This window comes from Hylaeus anthracinus, unplaced genomic scaffold (assembly GCF_026225885.1).
Source record: "Hylaeus anthracinus isolate JK02 unplaced genomic scaffold, UHH_iyHylAnth1.0_haploid 5, whole genome shotgun sequence".
In the NCBI taxonomy this organism is placed as follows: Eukaryota; Metazoa; Arthropoda; class Insecta; order Hymenoptera; family Colletidae; genus Hylaeus; species Hylaeus anthracinus.
The window spans coordinates 10,875,135-10,902,561 of NW_026535322.1; the positions used below are offsets into that span (position 1 = coordinate 10,875,135).

At 40.8% G+C, this 27,427-nt stretch overlaps 1 protein-coding gene across 5 annotated transcripts in view; it reads right to left on the bottom strand.

The window, feature by feature from the left end:
- The window catches only part of LOC128895861 (zinc finger CCCH domain-containing protein 13-like), a 62,960-nt gene that overhangs the window by 1,558 nt on the left and 33,975 nt on the right, over positions 1–27,427 (bottom strand). The window contains exons 3-5 of one of the 5 annotated variants that reach the window (XR_008461872.1): positions 18,737–19,119; positions 4,069–4,173; positions 3,237–3,991 (exon numbers count right to left, since the gene is read on the bottom strand). Coding sequence is in view for 3 of the 5 variants with exons in the window: in XM_054158815.1 (XP_054014790.1) it covers positions 1–155 (155 nt within the window). In the remaining 2 variants the exon portion in view is untranslated. Of the gene's footprint in view, positions 156–3,236; positions 4,174–18,736; positions 19,120–27,427 lie in introns of those variants that run through there. The other 4 variants (XR_008461871.1, XM_054158814.1, XM_054158815.1 and 1 more) reach the window with 4 other exon arrangements.

Genomic DNA, 27,427 nt, shown 5'->3' on the forward strand with positions numbered 1-27,427 from the left:
GTGGTGCCCAAGCCAGGCCCTTCTCTCTGGGGTCGAAACCAACTGGCGAGGAGGACTCATCGCCTTTGAGGCCCAATCGAGACCTAACTGACACCCATTCCTCGTGGCACACGTCGTGCGCCTCTCTGGGACACTTGCAACTCGTGCAATTCTTTCTGGAACAGAAAACAGAATCTCTCGAGACTGGCCCCTTCTTTAACCAATGGTATCGATAGTAATACCGAGCCCTAGTCCTTTCACATAGGCCTATATATATATAGTTAGTCTCGGTGAATAAAAATCGACACGTCGAAACGAAGTGTTTAATATCGGTATGCACGCTAAACCTTCGAAAGGAAAAATAAAACGAGATTCACGCAACAGAGGGTTAAACAAAAATCCTAGAGAAGACTAATACTCTGACTAATACTCTCTCCCTCCCCATCGCTTAGAAAAGTTATTCGTTCTCCCCGAGTATATGTGGAGCGGATGTTAACAGCTTGTTGAACGTATCTATTAGACCGAGGATATCACGGACGATAAATATTTGTCCGTGGTGTTTCATTAACTCCAGATACGCCTCAGCCCTGATAAAGCCTCTAATCGAGTTTTATTGCGCTCTGCAACGCGCGTCCTGCTAATCGTCTAATTAATACAAACATCTTTCTCTGACGTCTCTTCGATAAACAAAGGGGAATTCGTTGAACAAACGCGACACCTCGTGTATAAAATAATTTCGCGCGGAGCAGTCGACTCGAGAGTTATTCGAGATAATAAAAATCAGGTGGTTTACACAACGACGGATCTTCCTGATCGATTCGCAGGCGACAACGTTAATTTACAGCCACCCTAAGATTCGTAGACTCCATGAAATATCTTTGGACGTCCGTCTAAAGTAGAGATCCGACGTTATCGCTCCGTAACAAGGACGGAAAAAGGAGGAGGGCACAAGTGAAACTCTTTATCGCTCAAAAGCTCTTCGCGAGTCGCGAGTTACGGTCCGCTGGCAAACAAGGCGACCGTTTCCCTGGCATTACGGACGTGACATTACGGCGACCGTTTCGCTCCGCCCCGGAGGAATAATTTCATAAAGGTGTCGCGAGCCTCTTCCTTCGCGAACAATCGTTTCTTCGACCGCGTGATTCGCGAAGGTCGTCGGATTCGTTAACGAGAAAGTCGTTTCTCGTCAAGTGAAACTAGATTTAGATTAGCAGGGAGAACATCAAGGAGCCGTAGCTGGTATTATTAGTGGTCCGCAGTGGGGATGGTTTCTGTGCATTTATCGTTATACAAATTTCTGCGTATAAGATTTTACTGTAGTAACATAAAAAAAAAAAAAAAAAATATATACGTATCGAATCGAGTAACCTTCTCCGTTTCGAAGTCGATTAAAAAATATATTCCGTTACAATTTAGTCTTAGTGCGTCGCAAAGCAACGAAGTGGTTTTCTGAGAAAAAAAATATGTCTTGTCGCGGAAAATCATTAAGTATGGTACAGCGTAAGTATGGTGGCGGTTCGCGATCAGTTAGTTTAGTTAGTTAGATTTTCATTCTCTCTAACTCTTGCGTGTACGCAAATTCTGTAAATTTTTCTTTTACGCGGGACTTGCCGTTTCGAGAGATAGCCCGAAAGAAAATGAAATAATTCAGGTCATAACCAGCGCGTTACGAATAATGACGCTCCCGTGGCTGGATCGCGTTTCCATGAAGCCTAACTTTATGGCAGCCCATTAATGCGCCTACCGGCACTGTTAAATTTAACGAGCGCTCCTCAGCGCCGATTCCGCGGCTAAGTTTCCCCGCCTGTCCCTTCGACTTGTCACCGTAAATCGGATTCGGCGAATTTACGAGCGGACTCCTCCTCGACGGAACACTCCCGCCTCTGTAGTGTTTTACTTTTCGCCCGTTCCTCCCTCGGCCGAGATAAGGGTCTCGGGGGTAGCGAGTCGTCCGAGAGCGCTTATCGCGGCGTTATCGACGACGAATGCAGAAACGAGGGGAAGGGGAAGGTCGCGGCGCGGCGACCTTCGAGCTGACACGTCCGGAAGGGTGCGGTGATACGGCGATGAATGCCTCTGGCAAATGCATCCCCTTGATTATGCACGATCGACGTTCGAGGCAGCCATTAGCGCGTGCCGCGTGGTCGGGTGTCGATGCCGAATCGATACGGATACAAACGGATACAAACTTGCGGATCGTAAATTCGTCGAGGGTTCTTTCCTCGGAGAAAGACGGGACGAAATTGGGACACGGTGTATTCGCCGTTTTCGTTTATCTTTCGAATCTGGTCCGCGTTCGTAAAAAGTAACTGCCAGAGGGAGGAACCTTTTCCTTCGACTCTGCTTCTACATTTCCACGAATTAAGTGCTCTGGAGATTCGAGAAAACGGCCGAGATACCGAGAGTATGGTACCGTGGGCGTGGGTTCCCCTAAATTCTAATTTCTAATCCTAGTTTCTTTTTTTTTTTATGCGTACAGTGACTAATGGAAGCGTTATTGTTCGAGAAGAGTGTTTGGAAGAGTCGCGAGAGAAGCTTTAAGAGGTTTAAAGCGCGGTAAAAATTTTCAGCGGATAATTTACGAGCTGCCGCGCGCCTATTTGCGTCCATTGGTCCGGTCGAGGGGACTATAGCGACGCAATTAATTCCTCAGACGATATATAAACCGAGCGATTTGTCCCGACATTCCGAGATGGGTGTTATACACGCGTAAACGCTTGTAAGCGACGTCGTTCGAGCGGAATCCCAGAAAACGTAAAAAGGAATCGAGTAATATTAATGCGATGGCAGCGAGAAGAGACGAAGAAAAGAGAAGTTTAAGGGGAAGTATCTTCGATGGGTTCTAGTTTGCATAAATTGCTTCAAAATAAAGTTAACGATCTCACGTCGCAATCTATGGAAGCACAAGAGTACCTCGAGTGATGCTCGATAGCGAAAACCCTCGATTATCAGCATGCGAGGCAAATAGAAGGCGGGAGACTCGGTAATATAGGTTTCTAGCTAGTCAGGGACTTACCGATAGAGTGACCTACGTTACCAGCAGGACAATCTACGTGACCGTCTGTGGATTATGGAGTATCGACTCTTATCGACACAGTAAAAGTTCCTTGTCAGTCGATGGCGAACAAAGTGCATTCATCCAACACAAAAGCAAACGTCAACGGCTAGCCAAAGCGATAAACACACCATTGCAATAAATCCACGCCTAAACTGAATCGTTCGCAAACGAAGCCATGCGCATTCTCTGGTTCAATTACCTAACGATCAGCTCGAACAGCTCGAACTGGCCAAACACCTTACAGTACAGATGCAACACCCTCACGCAGGCCCACTTCATCCCTGGCCAGGGTGCCAGGCTGAGATCTAGCCCATCCTCCAGAGGACACCTTCCGATAGCGATGCTCCTCTTCAGTTCCGCGCCTGATATCGTCGGAAAACGGTTCTTCCTGTCCAGCATGGGGTTCCTCTTGCCACGTGGCAGATCCGCGGATCCAGGGATCAGTCCCCTCTTGATCTCGGCCCCTGACAACGTGGGGTACCTGTCTCGACGATCCAGGGACGAGGTCTTCCGGTAGAACTCCTTCTCGGGCACAGAGGGACACCTGGCGCGCATCGTCTCCATCAGAGGAGGGCTCATGGGCCTCTTCTTGGGCTCGGGGATTCTCACTCGGATCCCCTGGGGTTCCCCGCCAGGACCTGTCGTGCAGGACACCCTCACTTCCATCTTCGGACCCTCCTGGCTGGGTCCTTTCGGACTCATCCTGGGGCCCGCGCCTGGGAGCAACTGAGGCGTCGTGTGACGCCTCTGCAGTTTGTCGTTCAGGATGAAACTCTGGTCCTCATCGTTTCCGACCCCGAGGCCTTTGACATTTTTGAACTGCGATCTTCTCTGAGTAGGTGGCTTCTAAATGTAGCTAGCACAAATTGTGGTTGGGAGTATTCGGTAGACTCTTGCAGGTATAGAATATGTACGTTTTGCGGAGTAGCGCCTTCTGATTTCACGAACTTGACACTGTATACAGCGATGACTTATACAAACGTCCTTCGGAGGTATCTGAAGTAATTAGCCACGAGTTCTCTTTGTCTTACGCGTTATCGCCCCACACGTGGAGTGACTGACGTCTGAGTCATCCAGCGACGATCACCAGCCAGGTGAGAACGTGCAAAATGCTCGCGGGCAAACGCAATTGGTCTCTGGAAAATTATGCGCGAGATACTTTCTCTGAGCAAAAAGATAATCGTGGAACGATGGGAAAACGTCGGGATGATCGAACGTTCTTCTCGCGTGGAAAGAAAACTATTCGAGCTCGCGTTTGCCTGTGCCATCTCCTGTCTACTCCTCGCGAAACGTGGGACTCGGTTGTCTATTTTAGTAGGAATGGTAAGGTAGAGCTGTTTGTCGGCACTGCAGAGCACTGTGTCGATAAGACTCGGCAATGGCAGGACCCTAATAGCAGTGTTTATCAATGGAGAGTTCTACATTGCCAGCGCAGTGCTCTGTATTATCGTCTATGATACAGAGTGCCCTGCATTGTCGACACAGTCCTCTACCTTACTATCTGTGCACTCTCTGTCTGGATAAATATATTCGCCGTAGAGAAAATACACGAGAATATTACGAGCGCATAAAATTCTCAAGCTGGATATAACAAATTGAATAAACTCTTAATTTACATCCATCTGGTAAAATAAAAGATAGTACCTTGTACCTCAAAAACAGCGTGTTAACAGTTTCCAGCGAACGAGGATCATAAAACAAGAAGAATGGTGCAAATTAGACGACAGGGAGAAGGATCGCAGGACGTTTGTAGCAACATCGCGAAATTGCCGCTTCCCGGCTCGCGCATCGAGTTTATAATCCGCACGGAATGAAGGCCCATGGTTTGTTTGATTATCGACGAGCGGTCCACGGAAAAATGATTGCGAATAGACGCGAACTGACGACCACGAGCGTACCGCGACGGTTACGCGCGCGGTTGGATTTATTTTCATTGCGGAAATCGCCACGGTTCACGAAGTCACACGGTTATTTATAGGGAGGAGGATCATCCATGCGACCTACACTTGTTTATCGCGCGAAAAAGGACTGATCCTTTGATATTAAAGATTTTCAAGGCACGTGTCACTGGTGTGAATTTATTTAATGTAGAATGAAAAATTTGTTTGTTTGTGATTTCCCCTGTAACTTCTCCTATTCTTGTGTGATTTAAGTGAATCCTTTTTTGGGTACTCCTTGTGGTCTGACTAAAGGTATAGACTATTTATATATTGACTATAACGAGTGGTTCACTGGTGCGAATTCATTAATGTTGAATTAAATATTTGTTTGTTTGTGATTTCCCCTGTAACTTCTTCTATTCTTGTGTGATTTAAGTGAATCCTTTTTTGGGATACTCCTTGTGGTCTGACTAAAGGTATAGACTACTTAGATATTGGCTATAACGAGTGGTTCACTGGTGCGAATTTATTTAATGTTGAATTAAATATTCGTTTGTTTGTGATTTCCCCTGTAACTTCTATTCTTGTGTGATCCAAGTGAATCCTTTTTTGGGATACTCCTTGTGGTCTGACTGAAGTTATGGGCAACTTAGTTTCTGGAGATATCGACTCTAACGGAGCCTCGACGAGCAAAGTTTCCATTCAAGCGACACCTGTGCTCCCCAAACCCTACATGCCGCACCTCTAACGCAACATTGCCATGATCGACGAGTCAGCCTAAACATTCCGCTATCGTGAATTTTAGTGCATAATAAGCACCGATAGTGGACGATAAATAATCATTCCCCAAGCATAGAGACCTCGATCCGCGGTTTCCGTCGCGGTGCGTTCGATACGGCTGTTCGTGATCGAAACGAACCAATAAAATCGGAGTGCTGTACGTTGTCGTGCCGAGATTATCTCGATAAATCTGACGCGGGAGATAACGGGACGAAAGCAGCTGGCTAGTCTTTCCTTGCACCGTGCTGTATCGACCGCCTCGAGGAAATGTTCGCTGACATTTTCGTACCTTGTCGTTTCCAATTACGAAATTACAATCGAAGTAAACAGGATATCATCGGTGATAAACTTTAAGTAAATTCAAATCTTGATCAACATTATATATATTTCTGGAAGGTTAACCCTTTGCACTCGAGAGGTGACTCACAGTCACCTCTACGTTTTCTTTAGGTTTAATTTCTTTGGAATTCGAAGTGCCAATAAAATGATTGGCGTTGAGGCAAAGGTCACCTGATTCTCAAATCTCGAATTAAGGATCTTATTTTCGAAGTTAATCTGAGCTTCAAGTGCAGAGCCTCGAATGCAAGGGTTAATACTGGCTATATCGCGTCATTGGCTATCCCAGAAAAAAAGGCCTCGAGTGCAAAGGATTAATAAAACTGAAAATTGAAGGTATCCATGACCTACGCTTTTTTCTTTGGTCTCGAAGACGTCGGACAAGGAAATATACCGTTGCTTTCGCGATCGATACGAAATTTTTCCTGCGGACTAACACGATTGGAAAACAACAAGCTAGAATCAACGCGATTAGGGTAAACCTCGAACGCTTCGAATCTCAATACTCGAGCCACGAGACTCTAGACATACCTTCTAAAATACGTACTCCACCCTCCTCTACCCCCCAAAAAAGACTCGAATTTCCTTTCTTTGCCAAACATCAAAGGCTCATCAAAGCGGACTCGTATTCCTCCGAACTCTGGACCCGTGGGCGATTCCTCGCCGGATCGATCGATCATCCTCCAAGGCTGGTTTCCAACGAGATATCGATATGAATTTCGATCGTCGGCCAGCCCATTTCGCAGCTCCGACGTATAAATAACGCGTCCGACAAGCTCCGCGCTGCAGGCAACGCGCGCGGACAGAATTGACGTAAGCGAGAGGAAAGGAGCTAATAACGTTCGACGTGCACGCTCTGTTATATGTATACACGTTCGCGTCGGGTGCTCATCGATACAATCAAAGACCGCGGACACGAGCAAACGAGTCTTTTCTTCCATTTCCGAGAGAGCTTTACCTGGAAACACGGCTGTGTTCCGTTTCGCAGGTGAATCATCGCGGATAGAGACGGAGCGAGGCAAAGGACAGAGGTCGGACTCAGTTAGTCAGTCGTTGAATTGCACCCAGGCGAATTCGTTTGCCAGGAATACGATCTAAAAGCTCGTTCGAGGGCGAATCAAGCCGACGGAGAAAAACGAACGCGCGTGAATCATCGCCTGAGTTGACGCGACACCGTGAACTTTGGGATGCGAAAATGCATTTGCGAGAAGAGGCGGTGAGGTGGACAATTTTCGTACGCCTTCTGTGTGTTTCTGATTCGTTTCAGAGGGTTTTGGCTGCGACATGGCGCAGGAATTTTTTGATTATCGAGTTCCCTTCGGAAGTTATCAGATTTTTTGTCGGGTGTATCATTTGTACAACGTGATAGCTGTTTATCTTGTTTATGAGACGAATGTATTTTTTATAGGATTATAGTGTGTATATCGGAGTGGAAACGTAGGTGCGCGATCGGGACCACTTTGAAGTATTTTTAAGAATTTTACCGGAAGCACTGCTATAAATTAACGACCATCGAAAGACGTAGAAGAATAAATAGATATATTAAGGGGGCCAGAAAGTAATGTCATTTCTGCGAATGTCGATACTTGTTTATTATTTATCAGTTCACCGTGTACCGATTGATTTTGTGCCAAAAATGTATTAATAATAAAGAATAAAAATAAAAATCTTTATGCAAAATAAAATCATCGCGGGCTTAGCTACAAAAATTGAACCTAAATAGGATTTTATTTTATTCTGCGAATATTATAGCATGAACTCTATTTTCAATCTTTTTTATATTCTTGCATATTGTTTGCTTTTCGTAGGTTCTTACACTTTCAAATTTTTTATAAATGGATAAATATATATTAAGAGGACCAGAAAGTAATGTCATTTCTGCGAATGTCGATACTTGTTTATTATTCATCAGTTCACCGTGTACCGATTGATTTTGTGCCAAAAATGTATCAATAATAAAGAATAAAAATAAAAATATAGTATTAGAGTGTGGATCTTTATGCAAAATAAAATCTTCGCGAGCGTGCCTACTAAAATTGCTCCAGTCGTATTGGTTCTGACTCGTCACTCTCGAGTCATATTGGACCGCAAGAGAATTTCGCTTCGACCACGAGTCGAACGTCACATTCGTCTCACTGGCGTCTTTAAGATCAAAATAAAAAGCATAGATGATCGTTTTCGCAAATTTTCAAAAGTCGCAAAAGTTGCATTCTTGGAATTAATTTGAGGAAGCTTCGCCCTCCGACCCCTAATACCTATCAGTGAACGTCCTTTCGTCCTTTCGTCCTTTCGTACCTTTCATCCAGACGCGAAACGAAGGATGCTCTGACGACGGCAACGAAAGACTCCAAAAACAACCCTTCGATGACGGGTAATAGACGAAACAACGCGAAACTGCGCGTTACCCCGCGACGCCGGCTATTTCGAACGGCGAGCATCAGCAGCGCTTAATATAGCGAGCATTTATCTAATTAATAGCCATTAGCGACGGCGTCCGATCTCGATAGTTAGCTCGGCTTACCGGTTGGACGTGTTGTCCCCGGCGCGAAAGCTTCCTGCTGTCTTTCTTTCGCCTCGTGACACCTGTCACTGCCTTCGCGGAGCAATTTTCTATCCTTCCTCTATCCCGCGCGTAGAAATAACCCTGTCCAGGATCTTCGTCTCTAAACAAACGCCTTGGATATTTGCGAAAGCGTCAACCCTTCGAGCCACGAACGATGCCGGTCGACCGATTTGCTCGATAATCGGCACTAAGGAGTTCTTTAGGTCCTCGAAGATTCCTCGATCAGGAATCTTTAGTCAGGTTTCGAGAATTCAAAATGGTAGATTCGGAATTTATTAAGAGAGATCAGAAAGTAATGTCGTTTCTTTTACATTAAATTCAAACAAGTAAATTGATAAGTAGGTGAACCTACTCGTAGGCAAGAACCTACAAAATGCAAACTGTATGCAAGGATATAAAAGAGATTGAAGTGGAGTTCATGTAGTAATATTTTCAGAATAAAATAAATTCCTATTTAGGTTCAATTTTTGTAGGTACGTTTACAAAGATTTTATTTTGCATAAAGATCCGCAGTCTAACAATACGTTTTTATTTTTATTCTTTATTATTAAGAAATTTTAGGCACAAAATCAATTGGTACACAGTGAGCTGATAAATAATAAGTATGGAATTCGCAGAAACGACATTACTTTCTGATCTCCCTAATATATATTTATGCATTTATAGAAAATACGACTCAAGAATAATAAGCCAGAACTGATACGACTGGAGCGACTTCGGTCGATTTTCTTGAAAAATACTTCGATAATCTATACTCTTCTCCATTCATATACAATGTTAACGACGCTACAGCGTGGAATATATTTAAATTCGGGATTGAAAGGAATTTCGCTCGCGACCCAATACGACTGAAAAATAACAATCTGGAATCTCTGCGACTGATACTTCCAACAGGCCAATTAGTAAACAAATGCTATCACCCCTCCCCCTCCCAGAAATTTGCATACACCTCCAGAAGAACGTTCGACTTCCAAACACGTCCGCACTAATATACCCCGACCCTACCAGCACGTGAGTGTACACGCCACAAGCCCTCAAGCAAATTCACGACACAGCTTCACAAACAACCCCAAGTTGTAGATCGTCATCGAAAGCGACTCGAGGCACACGGGAGAGATTTTTCTCACGACACGGAAGGAAATGCGATTAGCAACCGGCGAGACAAGGACGCGAGTCACGCGCGCGCGAGCGTAGCGCTGGAGCGCGGGAGATTCGAAAATTGCACGTCGGCCGCGGGAGAGTGCATTCGCAGAAGAAGCGTACTTCAAACTGGCGCCATGAGATTCGACGGGGACGTAGGTAGGTGTGTACCTATAGCGATACCGGGTGACACGAGAGACAGGAACGGCGAGCGGGTGGCGCAGGCGCGGATCCTCCTCGGATGTCGTCGAAAAGCTCCGACACGAAGCTCCCACCTTGTCGTCGGATTGCAACCGAGACGCGTAGAATTAGAAGCGACTCGACGCGCGACACGATCGTTCGCGACTTACGCGCGTCCCGACACCGCGAACGGAACGGTGCACAGTGGGACGACACTGTATAAATGTTGGACATTGAGGCAAAAAATAAATATTCAAATTTTAAAACCTAAATAGAATTTTAATGAATCTTAAACCCTTGACAATTATGTTTTATAGTGTTATTACGTTTTGCTTCACTATTTACACTTCGTGACATCTGAAATTAGTTACGTTGATCTATTTATCTTTTCTTTAATTTACATTGTAATTCTTGTATTATATGACTTTACTAAAAGAATGTGTGCAATATCTAATGTTGAGGTTGTAATAATTCTAAAATAATCAGGAAGATGATTTAAATGTACAACAGAACTTTGTTACATTTGATTATAGAGGTTATAAATGTTTCTTAAATTTTGACGAAGAAGCAACTAAAAGCAAAAACTACGTGAACCTAAAAACAAATGGTGCAAAGTTTTGCCTGGGCGAATTTAGGCGATTTTTATAATTGAATAAAACGTTTATTACTTCTACATATAATCAAATGTAGCAAAGTTCTGTTGTGCATTTAAATCATCTTTTTGTTTATTTTAGAATTATTACAACCTCAACATTAAGATATTGCACACATTCTTCTGGTAAAGTCATGTAATACAAGAATTACAATGTAAATTAAAGAAAAGATAAATAGATCAACGTAACTAATTTCAGGTGCCACGAGATAAATAGTAAAGCAAAACGTAATAATACTATGAAACATAATTGTCAAAGGTTTAAAGATTCATTAAAATGTATTATGTTTTAAAATTTGTATGTTTATTTTTTGCCCCAATGAACAATATTTATACAGCGTCGTGCCACTGTGCGGCGTCGACAAGACCTGACTCGCGTGGAAATTTCTACCTGCTACACTATTTTAACCCTTTGCACTCGAGAGGTGACTCTCGGTCACCATTAGGTTTCACGCAGTAAATCGACGAACAATAATGTTTGTTTCGATTTCGTTGATTTGCTACTCCAAGTGTCGATAAAATGATTGTCGGCGAGATAAAGGCGACCTGATTAAGCTTACCACTCGTGGTTATAGAATGTTCAGAATGCACCACGAGTTGCTAGTAGATACCAGAAAGAAAAAATGCAAAGGGTTAAATGTCGAAGAAAATGAATTTGAACGAAATACTCGAATTTCAACGAAGTACAAATTTCGGTATTCACCGCAATAAATGTTTGATTACGTAGTTTCTAATAATCTACAAACGAAGAAAGGCCTCGAGTGCAAAGGGTTAATTCTACTTATGGGGTTCTAGTGTTCGACGTTTCGTTTTGTTTAGTCATCGTGGATATTTCATCGAGACAATTTTTTTCTTTTAAGCAGGTACAGAAATGTTGTAATGGGGAAAAATTGTTTCATATTTGTCGTAGTAGTATGATGTACGCAGGAATAATTGTTATGTAATATTATTTTGAATATTCATTACATTATTATTATTATTATTATTATTATTATTATTAGACTGCGGATCTTTATCCATTAACAGGAAATTTGAATGCACAAGAACCTACAAAATGCAAACAATGTGCAAGAATATAAACAAAGATTGAAAGTAAAGTTCACGTTATAATATTTCCAGAATAAAATAAATTCCTATTTAAGTTCAATATTTGTAGGTACGTTTACAAAGATTTTATTTTGCATAAAGATCCGTAGTCTAATTATTATTATACGAAGTGCGTATCATTTGAAAGAAATTCTACATAATTCGTGCATATTTTTGTTGCCTATTTTTACAGTGTACTACATAGCATTGTAGTGTACTTAGATTGTCCGATGTATAATAATAATAATAATAATAATAATAATGACGATGATGATGATGGTGTTCAGTTTTGCGTCAGTACCATCGTTGCACCTCGATAGAAGCTGAGGACCGTGTAAATCGCAGTGTAAAACGACGCCACGGCATTTCGCTGTGCTCGTTAACGCGCGTGTTCAACTCCCCGGAATCAGCAGTTTCGATTAGGCTAATCGAGACGCGTTCGTGACGTTCGTACATCTGTTAGCGGAAATATTTCGAGTGCTTGATCGTTCTCGTTCGACGAACAGACGACGCATCGAGCACGAATTGGGGACCAAGACCACTTGCGACTATATTTGGCCAATACAATTCGAGTACTGTTAGAGTATGTGACTATTAAAGTATGATTAGAGTACCTGACTATACGAATTTTATTGGAGTACTTGATTATACGAATTTTATTGGAGTACTTGAGTATACGAATATTATTGGAAAATTGGACTATTCCAATACTATTCGAATGCAAATATAATTCGAGTACAATCAGAGAACTCGACCAGTGACTACTCGAATATTATTGAAGTACTTGACTATATGAATTTTATTGGAGTACGTGACTATACGGATATTATTGTAGAATTTGACTATTGCAACACTGTTCGAATGCAAATATAATTCGAGTACAATCAGAGTATGTGACTATTCGAATGTTATTGAAGTACTCGACTATATGAATATTATTACAGTCCTTGTCTATACAAATATTATTGGAGCACTTGACTATTCCAACACACTCGAATGCAAATACAATTCAAGTACAATCAGAGAACGTGACTACTCGAATATTATTCAAGTACTTGACTATATGAATTTTATTAGAGTACTTGACTATACGAATATTATTGGAGACCTTCTCTATACGAATATTATTAGAGCACTTGACTATTCCAACGCTGTTTGAATGCAAATATAATTCGAGTACTATCAGAGTACGTGACTATTTGAATATTATTAGAGTACTTGGCTATTCCAACACACTCGAATGCAAATACAGTTCGAGTACAATCAGAGTACGTGACCATTCGCGTATGATTGGAATACCGCGACAATCGGCAGACAATCATAAAGAATTCATAAAAATAAAATGCAATAACAGTAGATCTGACGTAAAAGCCCCGGGCGTGGCCAAGGCTGCAGTTATAATGCATACCCTCGACGAGCAATAATTGTGCCTGAGCAACAAATTGCGCGTCGTTTCTTGAATTATTTAACATACTCCGTTTCCAGCACTGTTGCACCGCACCACGGTCTGGAGGATTGCGCGTTAAACGTTGCAAGCCGCTGCCGCTATTAAGACGCGTTTCGCGAGAAGCTGCGAGCTATTCGACTTTAATTATCCTCGTTATTATCTATACTGCGGTTTCACCGCGACGCGGAAGAAACGGGGCCCAGACGAGTTATCTCCGATTTTTTCGCGAGGATCTAGCTCGTAAAAGGCGCCACGAACGAGTCGCGTCTTCGAGGATTCTGGTTTGTTTGGATGAAAAATCGACTTTTTATCTCTACCACGATCGGTCAAATAACTGGTCTTACAAGCACTTTTCTTAATTCTATAGAAAAATATTTCACTGGTTACTGAATTGAATAGCCGATGAGAACAATTGTATAAAAATGATATGTTATGCAAGAAACCACACGAAACGTTGAAAACTGTCGTCTCACCAGCTGTTTAGTGTTAATAAACCTTGAGACGTACTTCTACGATCTACGTACTTAAAGTTTCATGGCGGTGCTTCGAAGATTCTAAAACGTTACAGCCTCTCAAAGAGAACACTCGAGGAAACTCGAAAATGTTTAAAAGCGTTTTACGGTAACCGACGCGGGTTTGCTCGGAGCAACAAAGTGGAATAATTTCCATACCGGTCAAACAACGACGGAAGGTTGAAGGATTAATCGGGGAAACCTGACGCGCGGTCTTTTTTAGGCCTGCTTTCGATCGCGCGTCTCGTTACGTCAGACGCAAGGTGAACGCACGCGGAATTCGTGCCCCCCGTTTCGGATGGGACGAGAGATCCGTCGTTTTTCGCGAGATGGATTCTTACGCGCTGGTAACGCAAGATTTCGATGGGGAACGGTGCGCAGACGCTGTATAAATGTTGGACATTGAAGCAAAAACTAAATATTCAAATTTTAAAACCTAAATAGAATTTTAATGAATCTTAAACCTATGACAATTATGTTTCATAGTATTATTACGTTTTGCTTCACTATTTACACCTCGTGACATCTGAAATTAGTTACGTTGATCTATTTATCTTTTCTTTAATTTACATTGTAATTCTTGTATTACATGACTTTACCAAAAGAATGTGTGCAATATCTAATGTTGAGGTTGTAATAATTCTAAAATAAACAGAAAGATGATTTAAATGTACAACAGAACTTTGTTACATTTGATTATAGAGGTTATAAATGTTTCTTAAATTTTGACGAAGAAGCAACCAAAAGCAAAAACTACGTGAACCTAAAAACAAATGGTGCAAAGTTTTGTCTGGGCGAATTTAGTGCGATTTTTATAATTGAATAAAACGTTCATTACTTCTACATATAATCAAATGTAACAAAGTTCTGTTGTGCATTTAAATCATCTTTCTGTTTATTTTAGAATTATTACAACCTCAACATTAGATATTGCACACATTCTTTTGGTAAAGTCATGTAATACAACAATTACAATGTAAATTAAAGAAAAGATAAATAGATCAACGTAACTAATTTCAGATGCCACGAGATAAATAGTAAAGCAAAACGTAATAATACTATGAAACATAATTGTCAAAGGTTTAAAGATTCATTGAAATATATGTAAGTTTTGAAATTTGAATATTTATTTTTTGCCTCAATTTCCAACATTTATTCAGTGTCGTCCCACTGTGCGCCGACCCGAGTTTTGTCATGTCCCTACAACATCGACGCGCGTCGGGACGCGCAAGACTCTAAGTCAAGCTACTCGGAATGATCCTGCAAAGGATTATCCTGCCATGGAATAAATTCTGAAAAAAGAACGAAGATATTCGGCACACGACGGACGCAATCGAACCAGGATGCAGATTCTCGCGAATCACCTTGGCAATGGGTCTGTGACTTATTCTGGTACGGACGTGAGTGAGATTTATCTGACTGGCTCGCGTATTTTGGCTTACCGCGAATTTCTAGCTCGCTCTCTCGCGCGCACAGCCTTTGGAACAATAAGCTTTCCCTGCACGCAATCACGAACGCGTCCATCATGAAACTGCACAGGCTTCCTGCATCTCGATCCGCCTCGATCTTTCGTGTTTCTTTTCCAGCCTTGAAGATGAATTTCGCGCGCGATGCGTCACCGAATTTCCAACCGTACGACGAGTCATCGCGACCAAGTCGACCGTGGCGAATACGCGAAACGACTTCGAGCTAAAACGCGTCGGTCATTAAGGACGTTGCGCGTTTCGCGAATCGACTACTTCACTTTGGCCAAATTTTAGGAATGATTGGGTTTCAAACTAAACAAACAGATAATTTCTGTTCGATATTATCAATTGTATTATTTTAATTATAATAGACGAATTTGTGAATATCGTAATAAATTTGTCTGTATTAATTTTGATTGGAAACAATCAAATATTGTGTCCATATAATGTTTAATTATAATAGACAAATTTGTAAATATCGTAATAAATTTGTCTGTATTAATTTTTATTTGAAACAATCAAATATTCTGTCCATATAACGTTTAATTATAATAGACAAATTTGTAAATATTGTAATAAATGTGTCTGTATTAATTTTTATTTGAAACAATCAAATATTCTGTCCAAATTATGTTTAATTATAATGGACTAATTTGTAGATATTGTAATAAATTCGTCTGTATTAATTTTGATTTGAAACGATCTCGAATGAAACCTATGGTATTGAACAATTCAAGGTGACCAGCGATATGGAAATGAGCGTTTCGTAACGGGCGATAAAAATTAATTTACATTCGATACGGTGTCACTGGCGTTGCAAGTGCCAAAACCAGAAATGTTAGAACGCGAAGCCAAGAGGTGCGTGTCACTGTTCATGCGCTCGCGATAAATTTGGAGCTAAAATGTCTAAATCACTCGTTGGTTCGTTTCACCGCGACGCAAATTGCTCGTACCAAAATTACCGTCCGATGGATTGACGTTGAACGGACGACGAAACTATCGAGAAAGTTTCTCTAGCGGGAGATTTAAGCGACGCGTTTAACAACCGTGTAAAAAAATTTGTAAGCTTTCACGCGCCGATTCGATTTATTTACGACGCGAACAAACGCGTGAGAAATAAATGCTAAACATAGTACAACCAACACTGTTGCAAAGAAAGATTGTTAATATAGAAGAGGTATTTAATAAATATTCTCGATACGTTTATTACGTTGATGAATATAACAAGTGCGTGACATTCGTAGTTTAATTAATCTTCGAGTATCTTCATCTGGCAAATACATTATTGCATTTGCATAGGTAAGAAGATCTATGAGAGATTTTATCCAAAGACGAGCTTTCGAAAAACTCGAAATTCTAAATGAAGCCGAGAAAGATGCGTCAGCATGGAGATTGTGCCGAGTGGTAGATCGGTGGATCTAATTTGGATTTATCGGGCAGAATAAATTTCCCATTCGAACGCGATCACCCGCGTTGCCGATCAAATTTATTCGAGAGGATTTAGAGGGGTCGAAGAAACGTGTATATTACGTTGAAACGATCTGACTATACGCTATAAGTCAGAGGAACGGGCATATGGACCGTGAAGATGACTGTCTTGCTTTCCGAAAGCGACGAAAGCATTTCCTTAATGACACCATTAAATCGGCGATGCGAGGGTGGCCACTCGCGGCGATTGTTCATTCTCGCGATTCGGGACTGGTAGCTCGCGCTACATTATACGTATTTAAGGTAGCTGTTCCGCGGATTTATTTAATGAAAGATTTTAACAAAACTTCGTTTGATTGTTCTTTGATTGACTCCTTGTACTACGCTGAACTCGGGTAAAACCGTGCTAAACGAGTCAGACTCCTAATTCTCGAGTTTGGCCTAAAAAATTCTCATCACGAGCCACACTCGTGATTTTCAGGTTTTCAGGAAGTGATGAATGTATGTATGCCGAAAATAAAATATAAAAAAACGCGGGGAAAGAAGAGACTATATAAACGTATCCACGAAATAGGAAATTTTAGAATGAAATTACTTTAAGATGATGCCAAGGAAATATGATTATTGAATATCGTACCTGTTAGATACGAATAAAGTGATATAACGGGTGTAATGAATATTATGATTTTCAGGTGTGCCCTAAAATATCATCACGACCCTAACTCGTGATTTTCAAGTTTGGCCTAGAATTCTCATTGCGAGCCTGACTTGTAATTTTCAAGTTTGGCTTAGAATTTTCATCACGAGTGAGACTCATGAAAATAGTGCAAGGAGTTAAATACTAATCATACGAGCCTATTTCGATCGAAATTGACCATGCCAGTTTTATGAAAAACAATATTTAGATTTTGTAATTTTAATATAGACTCTCGGGGAACGTACAGATTTTCATGTGAATTTGTTCACCTTAAACGAAAATGTAATTTAGGAACTAACTGAAAATTTGATATGTTGTCACCGATATTATAAATCATTAAAAAAAAAAAAAGTAACAATTATTAACCGCGCCGTTACTGAGTGAAATAGACTCATTTCTCGAGTATTACGAATGTATATATATAGATATACATACTGATTTATTATGGATGTGAGACCAGTAAGACTGTACTTTTACAAAAATGTTCAATTACATTTTTGAACGTGACTATCTCGAAACATCTACCTTAACTACTCGATTAGGGGACTGTTTGTGTATCCGAGTATCTTCTAAAAATTATTGTTCCATTCAATGTTGACCAAACCTAAAGGAACTCACCTCTACCATACGACTAAAAAATTCCATCAGTGTACCACGAGAATGCTCTGTACTTCCCATATCAATTAAGGGAGTATCCTGAATTAGAAGGTCTAAAAACAGCCGTTTTTCGTGAATTTTTTTAGGATTGAAAAAAAAATTAATTCTATCAAACTTTTTATTCTATTTTCACACATATTTGAGTAGTCTGTACAAATTTTGTCAACAAGTAATATTCAAATTGAGTCGACTGTGACGCACATTTGTAGAGCACCTCACAATTAAAACCTCCTACTAAGGAAACTAAGTAAAACCCGCAAAAATGGTGAAATGTGAAATTACTGCAAGTTTGAAAAAAAGAACGAGTTCTTTGGATGAAAGAAATCACTTTAACTTGATAAAAAAAGATGTTTAAAATATTTTTGTATGAATTTTCTTAGTTCACATGGAAGAAAAATGTATGAAAATAAAAATTCCTATTGGTTTTTTTTTTTGTGTCAAACCAAAATTACGACTTGCATCTTTCCCGCCGATAGGAGGTTTTAATTGTGAGGTGCTCTACAAATGTGCGTCAACAGTCGACTCAATGTGAATATTTCTTCTTGAACAAATTTGTGCAGACTACTCAAGTATGTATGAAAATAGGATAAAAAGTTCCATGGAATTAATTATTTTTTTCCATCCTAAAAAAATTCACGAAAAATCACTTTTTTTTAGACCTCCTAATTCGGGATACCCTCTTAACACGATTCCTTAAATACTTGCCCAAATACCATTCTCATAAATACTATTCAAAGTAAGTATTTTTAACCCGCCAGAAAGAATCTGTATGAGCAAAGTAACGTCCCCCTTCAGGCTTCTCGTCGAACTTTCCCGCCGACAGATTGAAATATCCCTCCCCACCCGATCCCCGTATTCAAATTAGGCGCGCTTACAGTGTGGCAACGTTATCGTTGGAGGATTCGTCGGGGGTGCTGTCGCGTTCCTCCTCCTGGATGTCGGGCGGTGGAGCAGCGATCGGGGAGGCGCTGCCCAGGCTCAGCGAGAAGGCTCTTCGCACTCCTCGTCTCCTCATCGCGAAATTCCGCTCCCTCGAAGGAAATCGCGGCGTTTTCTTCCTCATCTCCGTCAGTTCCTTCACCGAGAGTCCGTCGTCCCAAACCATGGCACTCACAAATCGCGGCTATCGACGATCGGACGACGACGAGTCCGCGACTAGCGACGGATTCGGCTCGATTCGCGCGCGTCCGCGAGCGTTTATCGGGTTCCGGATAACCGGAGCGAATTCGGGGAGTCGCCAAACGCCGAAAGACCGACACTGAAAGCAAACACGGTCGAATGAGGCCACCGAGAGACCGAACGGAAGCGTCTCGTCGCGATCCCGTCGCTGGCAAATCGAATTAAGTTAATACGGTTACGGAATCTGCTGGTGTGCCCTCGCTGTCTCGTTCCCGATGCTCTATCCGAGCTAGTGACGCACGTGACGGCGATCGTTCGCCCGTGAAACGAACCGCGGTGGCCACTCGCGAGAAACTGCGCGCAGCTGCGGTTCTAATGATCGAAACTGCGCGCGAGGCGCGACACCGAAATGCCTCCGAGCCGCGTAAACGCTCGACTGAAATTGTTTCGATGAAACGAGGAATTTCGGGTTAGCTCGGGGTCGGCAGGTATACGAACCCGGGGAGAAGGGAGGAGATCGCTCGCCTTCGAGTGCGATTGTAAAAACGGTCGAAGGGTAAATACGCCGGGTTACCGCGGGAACGCTATCGGTTGTTGTTACCGAATGTGTTTAGAGGTGACGCAATCAAAGTCCCATGTGTTGCTAGGTTGGCCAACGAGTTTGTATTTAACACGCAAATAAACGGTTATTTTTCGTAGACGAGGAAATATGTTTTCTCTATATTGTTCATTTTGATTTATGATCTCTTTCGTCGTCTTTTGAGCAAATTCATGATTCCTTGTCGTCATTCATGATCCGAACATGCACGGAGACGACCATCACGACGAAACAAAAACGAAGTTTTTGATTGATGTAATACGAGTAATTTAGGTTAGGTCCTTTTTTGAACATTTTTCAAAGAAGGAAACGGGACAAACTAATCGGCAAACTTCAGATTTATTCAAAGCCTAAGGTCATCTCTGGCCATGGAGTAGAGAGTACCTGGAACTTATGTATCGAATCTCGTTCGACTTGGACACCCTTTTGACACGTTCACGCCGCACAGTGGGCAATTTAAACGATCTAGATGGACAAATTTCTTACGAAACATGTTCATGAATTTTGTATCGCTAGACTGCGGGCTTTTATGCATTTATAGGAAATTAGAATACGCAAGAACCTACAAAATGCACACAGTATGCAATAATATAAAAACACATTGTAAGTAAAGTTCGTATTATAATGTTTGCAGAGGAAAATAAATTTCTATTGAGGTTCAATTTCCGTAGGTACGTTTGCAAAGATTTTATTGTGCATAAAGATCCGCAGACCATTTATCGCTACTTGTTTTTTGTACATATTTACGCATCGTAATATAATAATAATAATAGTAATCATGAATGTTTTGTTACTATTTGCTCTTTTTGTTTAGGCATTTTACAATATATATTTAATGAATGTATAGTATTTAGAGTCGTTTCCATAATTAGTATTTTCATTTTGTCCACCTAGATCTATAAAATTATCCACTGTGCGCCGGTTAGTTTCGTTTCTCACCCACGGGGCGGCGCAATGATACACACCATCTGATAACACGCGAAAGCGAGCCACCGGTGGTACACGCCGCCAGATGGGATATATAAGCGTGAACCACCGATGGTACTTGTATGTTAATAGAGCTTGTGGTATGTTTATAGAGTTTGCGAGAGTAACTAGAGCTACGAGTATTTGGATAGTTTAGTGTCTGGAATATTTAAGTATTCCGGTGGCAGAAGGCGACAAAGATATTCATGCATGCAATGTTAATTACTCGTATCTTAGAACTTATCAAGCAATAGCACCTAATATCTTACGCGTGGCAAACTTGTACGCGCGACTTTATCAGCCCGTGACAGTAGACTAAAATCGAAGGCGAACAAGTTTGGTCTCCCCCTTCCCAAACTAAACAATTATGGATGGATGAATAATCATGGATGTTCATGCAAGTACCACATTTTATATGCATATACAGTCAATACTATAAATACTACTCTCTATGTCTATTGAAGAAGTTTGTTTAACTAAATTAAATAACAGTTTTGACATTACCAAATGAATTTTTCATTTTCAAATACGTACAGTGAGTAACTTTAATATACACTATGAGATTTTTACATTATCACATCATAACTTCGTTTCTAACGAAACAAGCAAAAAACATAATCATGTATTATATTAACGTGTATGTTTAGTAGACAATAGTATAAGTTTTATTTACATAACTTACTGTAGTTGTTAAGTAACACGATTTAAACAAAACATTGTCTGATTTTCGTGTTACTTTAATATTCGGACACTTTTAGAAACTATGTATTTTGAGGCTAATTTTTATAATAATATGTGTTTTAATATCTTGTTGAGTAGCCATTCTGTTGTATCACTTCTTTTAAACGTTGTGGCATATTGCTAAGGATTTTTTTTAAATATTCAATAGTTATTTTGTCCCATTCTTCTTTTAACCGATGTTTCAACATTTCTTTTGAAGATATTGTTGTCCTGATACGTCGCTCTAGTTCATTCCACACATTTTCGATAGAACTGAGGTCAGGTGATTGAGGTGGTGGTTGTAAAACTTTTGGACAATTATACAGTAAATATTCTTGCACGATGCGTGCCTTATGTTTCGGGTCATTGTCCTGATAAAACTTAAATGTGTTTAAAATTCCCATTTGTGTAGCACTTTTGTGTAAATTATTTTTTAATATGTTCAAATACACATTTTTGTCCATAATATTGTCAATAAAAACTAATTCGCCTAGAAAAAATGTGGATATACAGCCACAGACAAGCACACTGCCACCTCCGTGCTTTCCAGTCGGCCTTAAATTTTTAAATTTAAATTCTTCATTTTTCTTACACCACACCATCCTTCGTCCATCTGATCCGAAAATGTTAAATTTACTTTCGTCGGTGAAAATGACATCGTTCCACCATGTTTCTTCCTTGAACACAAATTCTTTAGCAAAATTTAATCTCTTCTTTCGATTCTGTTCATTCACATACGGTTTCTTCCTAGCAACTCTTCCATTGCTACCACCATCTTTTAAGGCTCTGCGGATTGTTTGGGGATGTACCTTCTTCCCAGTCTCGTTTAAGAGCTCTGTTGCTAATTTTGGTGCACTGAGTGAAGGATCCTTCTTTATTTTTCGTATTAGTCTCTTATCACGTGCATCCAACTTCTTCGTTTGGCCCTTTTGGGGTACAGAGTCTATAGTATAGACTCTATACGATCCTCGTATTTGAACCGTTTGATGATATTTGCCACTGTACTCTTACTCATGTTGAGTATGGCAGCAATTTGTCTACATGATTTCCCCTTTGCATTGTGAAAAATCACAAGTTGTCGTATATTATACGTGGTATTGCTTTTGCGAGGCATTATACACATGCACGTAACAACGGTTATCGAAGAATAACTGATGAAATAAAGCTTGTTAGCATCATCCGAACAGTCGACTGTGTTTGTAAACAAACACTCCTTCTAACTTGAAATAACTCTGCGTAAACACTCAGAAAAGGTGCTACACTACCAAGTGTCCGAATATTAAAGTAACGCGAAAATCAGACAATGTTTTGTTTAAATGGTGTTATTTAACAACTATTGTAAGTTACGTAAGTAAAACTTGTACTATTGTTTTGCTACACATATACCTTAATATAATACTTCATTATGTTTTTTATTTGTTTTATTAGAAACGAAGCTATGATGTAACAAAGTAAAAATTTCATAGTCTCCGAATATTAAAGTTATTCACTATACGTGAATACGCTTATACATGCATATTTATATACGTCAACATATTTATGCAAACATAGATTCGAAAACATCAAACCTACCATTTAAACAATTTCATCAATAGACATGGAAGGTACGAATATTTACGGGACTGACTTGTATGCATCGTCATCGTACTCATCATAGCGACCATAATCATGGTCATTGTTCGAATCCTTTCCTACATGAGTATTTAACAACTCGAACGCTTAACAGCTCGACTATTCGAACATAGTTACTCGTTGCAAAATACGCAGACGTCATCGTCGTCGTATCGTTTACCTACGATGTGCTTGTTCGTACATGCACGAACATCCTCGGTCTAATAGCGAATCCACGACGAATGGATAGATCCTATCAATTCGAATAAAGATTATCGATTCGTGGCCGAATCGATCCGCAACGACAGCAGACCTCGAAGAGGTACTCGAATTCCGACGCAGGTGATTCCTTCGGTCGTGAACGGACGTTCGCGCGATCCCAGTTCGATAATACCGGTTTCGAGGATCCTATCTTTCGCGATTCGCTCTGCAAAGGAACGATCGAGCCACCTTTCCGCGCCGATCCGCGAGTTTCGACTGGCTACGGTTGTCCTCGTCCGCGCGGCACATCACCGTTCCGCTTGAGAACAGTAGCCGTCGACTGACGACCTTCGTTCGGTGGTTTCCATTACGTACACCGTGTAGTTACTGGATCGTACGTGTTCTCTGTGCTGTTGCCGATACGATCGAGTCCGTGTTCCAAAGGTAAAAGTCTCGTTCGCGCGTCCGTTACGCGTCACAGACTCGCTAACGCTGCGCGAGTACCAAACCAGCGTTTCCCAAACTCCTTCCGACACGGAACGCTTTCCCTCTGACGTAACGTTCTCGAAACACTTTCTTCTAGTGGGGCACATTGCGCTTTCAAGTGGAATCTTTTCTTTTGTTCTTGATTTTTTTAGGTAATAGGTAATTTAGGTAGCTCTCGTTGAATCGATTTTTGAATTTGGTATTTAATAGTGCAGAAGTCCCTTGGCAAAAATAGTTCGATCCAGTTATGTCTTCATTCGTTAAATTCAGTCGATCCAGTTATGTTCTCATTCGTTAAATTTGCAATCACAGGTTGCGAAAAGTTGGACTAAAATAATCGTTCTCTTTCTACTTTCCGATTCGAGTTTAAACGTTCTTTTTTCTCGAGGTACACCTTTAAGCTATTCATTGGATGCGTCGATGACGGTGTAATGCGATACCTTTGTCGGATATCGAATTCGTTATCGCGAGTTTCGTCACGCACCTCTAGATCGTCATCGCTATATCGATAAAACTCGAGAACGATACATTTAATGTTATATCTTGGAGGAATTTATTGCAGATGAATTAGTGAAATAGAATATAAATTTCTTTCCACCGTGTATTTCATTCCCGTAGTGTAATCATGCGAGCCTAACTTCTAAACCTAACTTAAATGATAATCGGAGAGGCTTTTTGGTCGCCTTTCTGTATGACTACGGAAGCTTTACTATCAACCCTTTGCGCTCGAGGCTTTTTTCTATAGAATCAAATCGAGTCCAATTTTATAATAAATTTCTGTAAAACCAAAAACTCTGTTTAGAAAAGAAACGTCTAAAAACATTCACGACTCAATGTATATTAGTTCAATTAATATTAGGTTGTCCCAAAAGTTTCTTTCGTGAGTTGCATTCAATTATTTTCTGTGCCAGTGTTTATATAAATAGACAATCTAATTTCTTAGACATTGATGCTGTAACAGTAATGAAGCGAAATGAATCGTACACAATTCAGTAATGTAACGTAAAACATAAAATATTTTGTATATATTAATTATTAATAAAACGAAAGAAACTTTCTGGACAACCTAATAATTAGCTGTATTTTGATATAAGTAAAATTGAAATTGTACGTTCGAAAGCGCAAAATGTTAACCCTTTGCAGTCCAGATTTTCTGATTTCAGTGTAGGGTAGCAATGAGTTAAATATAACACATCTGTAAATTATACTTTATCACGTCGATCGCCACGTCACCCATATATGGGTGACAGTGCTTTTCATTGAAGAACTATACAAATTAATTCTGAAAATCAAATATTTACGGATGCTGTACTATTAACCCTTTGCAGTCCAGATTTTCCGATTTCAATGCACGACAACAAAGAGTTAAATAACACATCTGTAAATTATACTTTATCACGTCGATCGCTACGTCACCCATATATAGGTGACAGTGCTTTTCATTAAAGAACTATGAAAATTAAATCTCAAAATCAAATATCAACGGATGCTGTACTATTAACCCTTTGCAGTCCAGATTTTCCGATTTCAATGCAGGACAACAAAGAGTTAAATAACACATCTGTAAATTATACTTTATCACGTCGATCGCTACGTCTCCTGTATATGGGTGACAGTGCTTTTCACGGCAGAACTATAAAAATTAATTCTGAAAGTCAAATGCCAAAGTAAATAAATTCGAATAAAGTTCTTGAATTTCGACGAAATTACTATAAGGGATCGATACGAAAAGCGACGTTGTCACGCGTCGGCAGAAAGGAATGCAAAAAGAACGATCTTTGACGATCGGCAGTTAGTTGAGAACGAACTATGGCGGATGTGACATGCAGCCGTTTTAATTAGGACCCCCTCCAGCCCTACATTACCAAAAATAAGCAGCACAATAAATGTTTCATTACCAAGTTTCCAATTGTCTGTAAACAAGATTTAATCCCAGTAGTTTGTCAAGAGTATCACTCTGCCAGTGAACATATTAATGAAGGGAGGTCTATGACTTTCTTCTTGCACTAATACAGCAGTCTAGAGTCACTTCAAACCCTCTACCTTCCACCCAAAATTCCCTTACTCCCAAAATATCTCAGAAAAATAACCTACTCTAATATTAGACCATTAAAACACCAGAAATAAATTAGGATACCCTTTGCAATAAATTAGAAAATCGGCGCCAAGTACATGAAAAATTATCCGTCACCGCGTATATATACCTGACGTTGGAGCTACCACGTATCTTTTACAGGAGAGATGGTCCATTCCAACCTAACCTGAAACTTCTTTCATGAATATCTCAACACGCCTGCAATATTTTCTAAATTTAAAGCCATTTTTCTGATGTAAACCGCACTTAAGCATATAAGGTCAAGGTGTCGATGTATAAGAATTATTTTAAAACGCAAAATAACGAAAGTGTACTCATATTGCCAGAGTTTAAAACTGACAAATTATCTGAAAGCTTGAGATAGTAAAGGTATTGGTGTCGATGAATAACCTTAGAAATATTTTAAAACCCAATACAATGAAAGCGTACTCATAATATTGTCAGAGTTTTAAATTGACAAATTACCTGAAAGTCTGTGAGAGAGAAAGTATGGGTATTGATGATCTAAGAATGCCTTGCCTGGCCACGCCAAGCATTTGACTTCCAGGCCGCGGAAATCTAGGCAAACCATCTGGGAGCTTATTTCAATTTCACATCTTTTTCTATTTTCTTGTAGTTTTTTATGGGGATCTTCTATTTTTCAATGATAACTCCTTGAGTCCTCCACTTTTCCATGTACTTGGCGTAATTTTTTTAATTTTTTGAAGTATACTAATACTCCAACTGTCTCACAAAAGTATCCTACTTTTACAGTCACCTATGCCTAATAAACAACAATCAACCCTCAAGTTTCCCTATCGCACCATATTCTCAAAAACGATACCGATCCATTCGAAACCAATTCCGAGTCACGACCACGCGTCACGTGAGTCACTCATCCCGCGCCATAGCAACACCAGCGTCTAAAAGCCCCTAATCTCAATCCTCCGTGTCTCGCGAACAGCAACCACGGACCAGCGAAACGAATGGCACTCGCCGGCCAATTGACGAGCAAACCTTGTTGCTCGACATTGAGTCGGACTTTGACTTCCCAAGCAGCGTCCCGGGCAGCTGCGATCTTGCCAGCCTCTGATCGGCCCCCTTCCCGCCCCCCGAGTCGTAAATTCAATCGCGAGTTCGAAGATCCTATCGTCGGGCCCGTGGGCGAGCATCGTTCCGGATCGATAGGCGATCGAGGAACGTTCTTTCGACGGGTAATTAAACAACGGACGCGATTATTACGGGTTTCGTGGCGCGACGAACACTTTCCAACGGTGACACACCGCCTCGTAGACGGCGGCGTATACGCGGGAGCACACCGAACACGACTGAAACTACGATGCAAGCTTCGTTCGCGACGATAAGGATTATCACGAACGAATAACCTCGTTATCTCCGGCCTCGACGGAACGACGCGATCGTCCCTTGGAACGGGCACGCTCGCAAGGACGTTTAAACGATGCATTTACATACAATCGGATTCTCGAAAGCTCTTTATCGGCCACGGTTGCTCCTATTCGGTCGGCTGGAGTGGAATCGTTTAAGGGGAACCGTGGTGGGAGACTTCTTTGTACGGAGTTGCGCTGGGTGAATGGTTTGGATTTGGAGTAGGATAGTTTTTGTACGGCAACTGGAGCTTTGATATATTTTTTAAATTATTGCAATTTTCTTATTCAGTTGAGTGGACCGGATGGTTCTGGGGAAATTGTAGTGGGGAGCCTTCTTTCTATTGACTTCTGGTGGGTGAATGGCCTAATATTGAAGTAGGCTACTTTTTGTAGTGCAACTGGT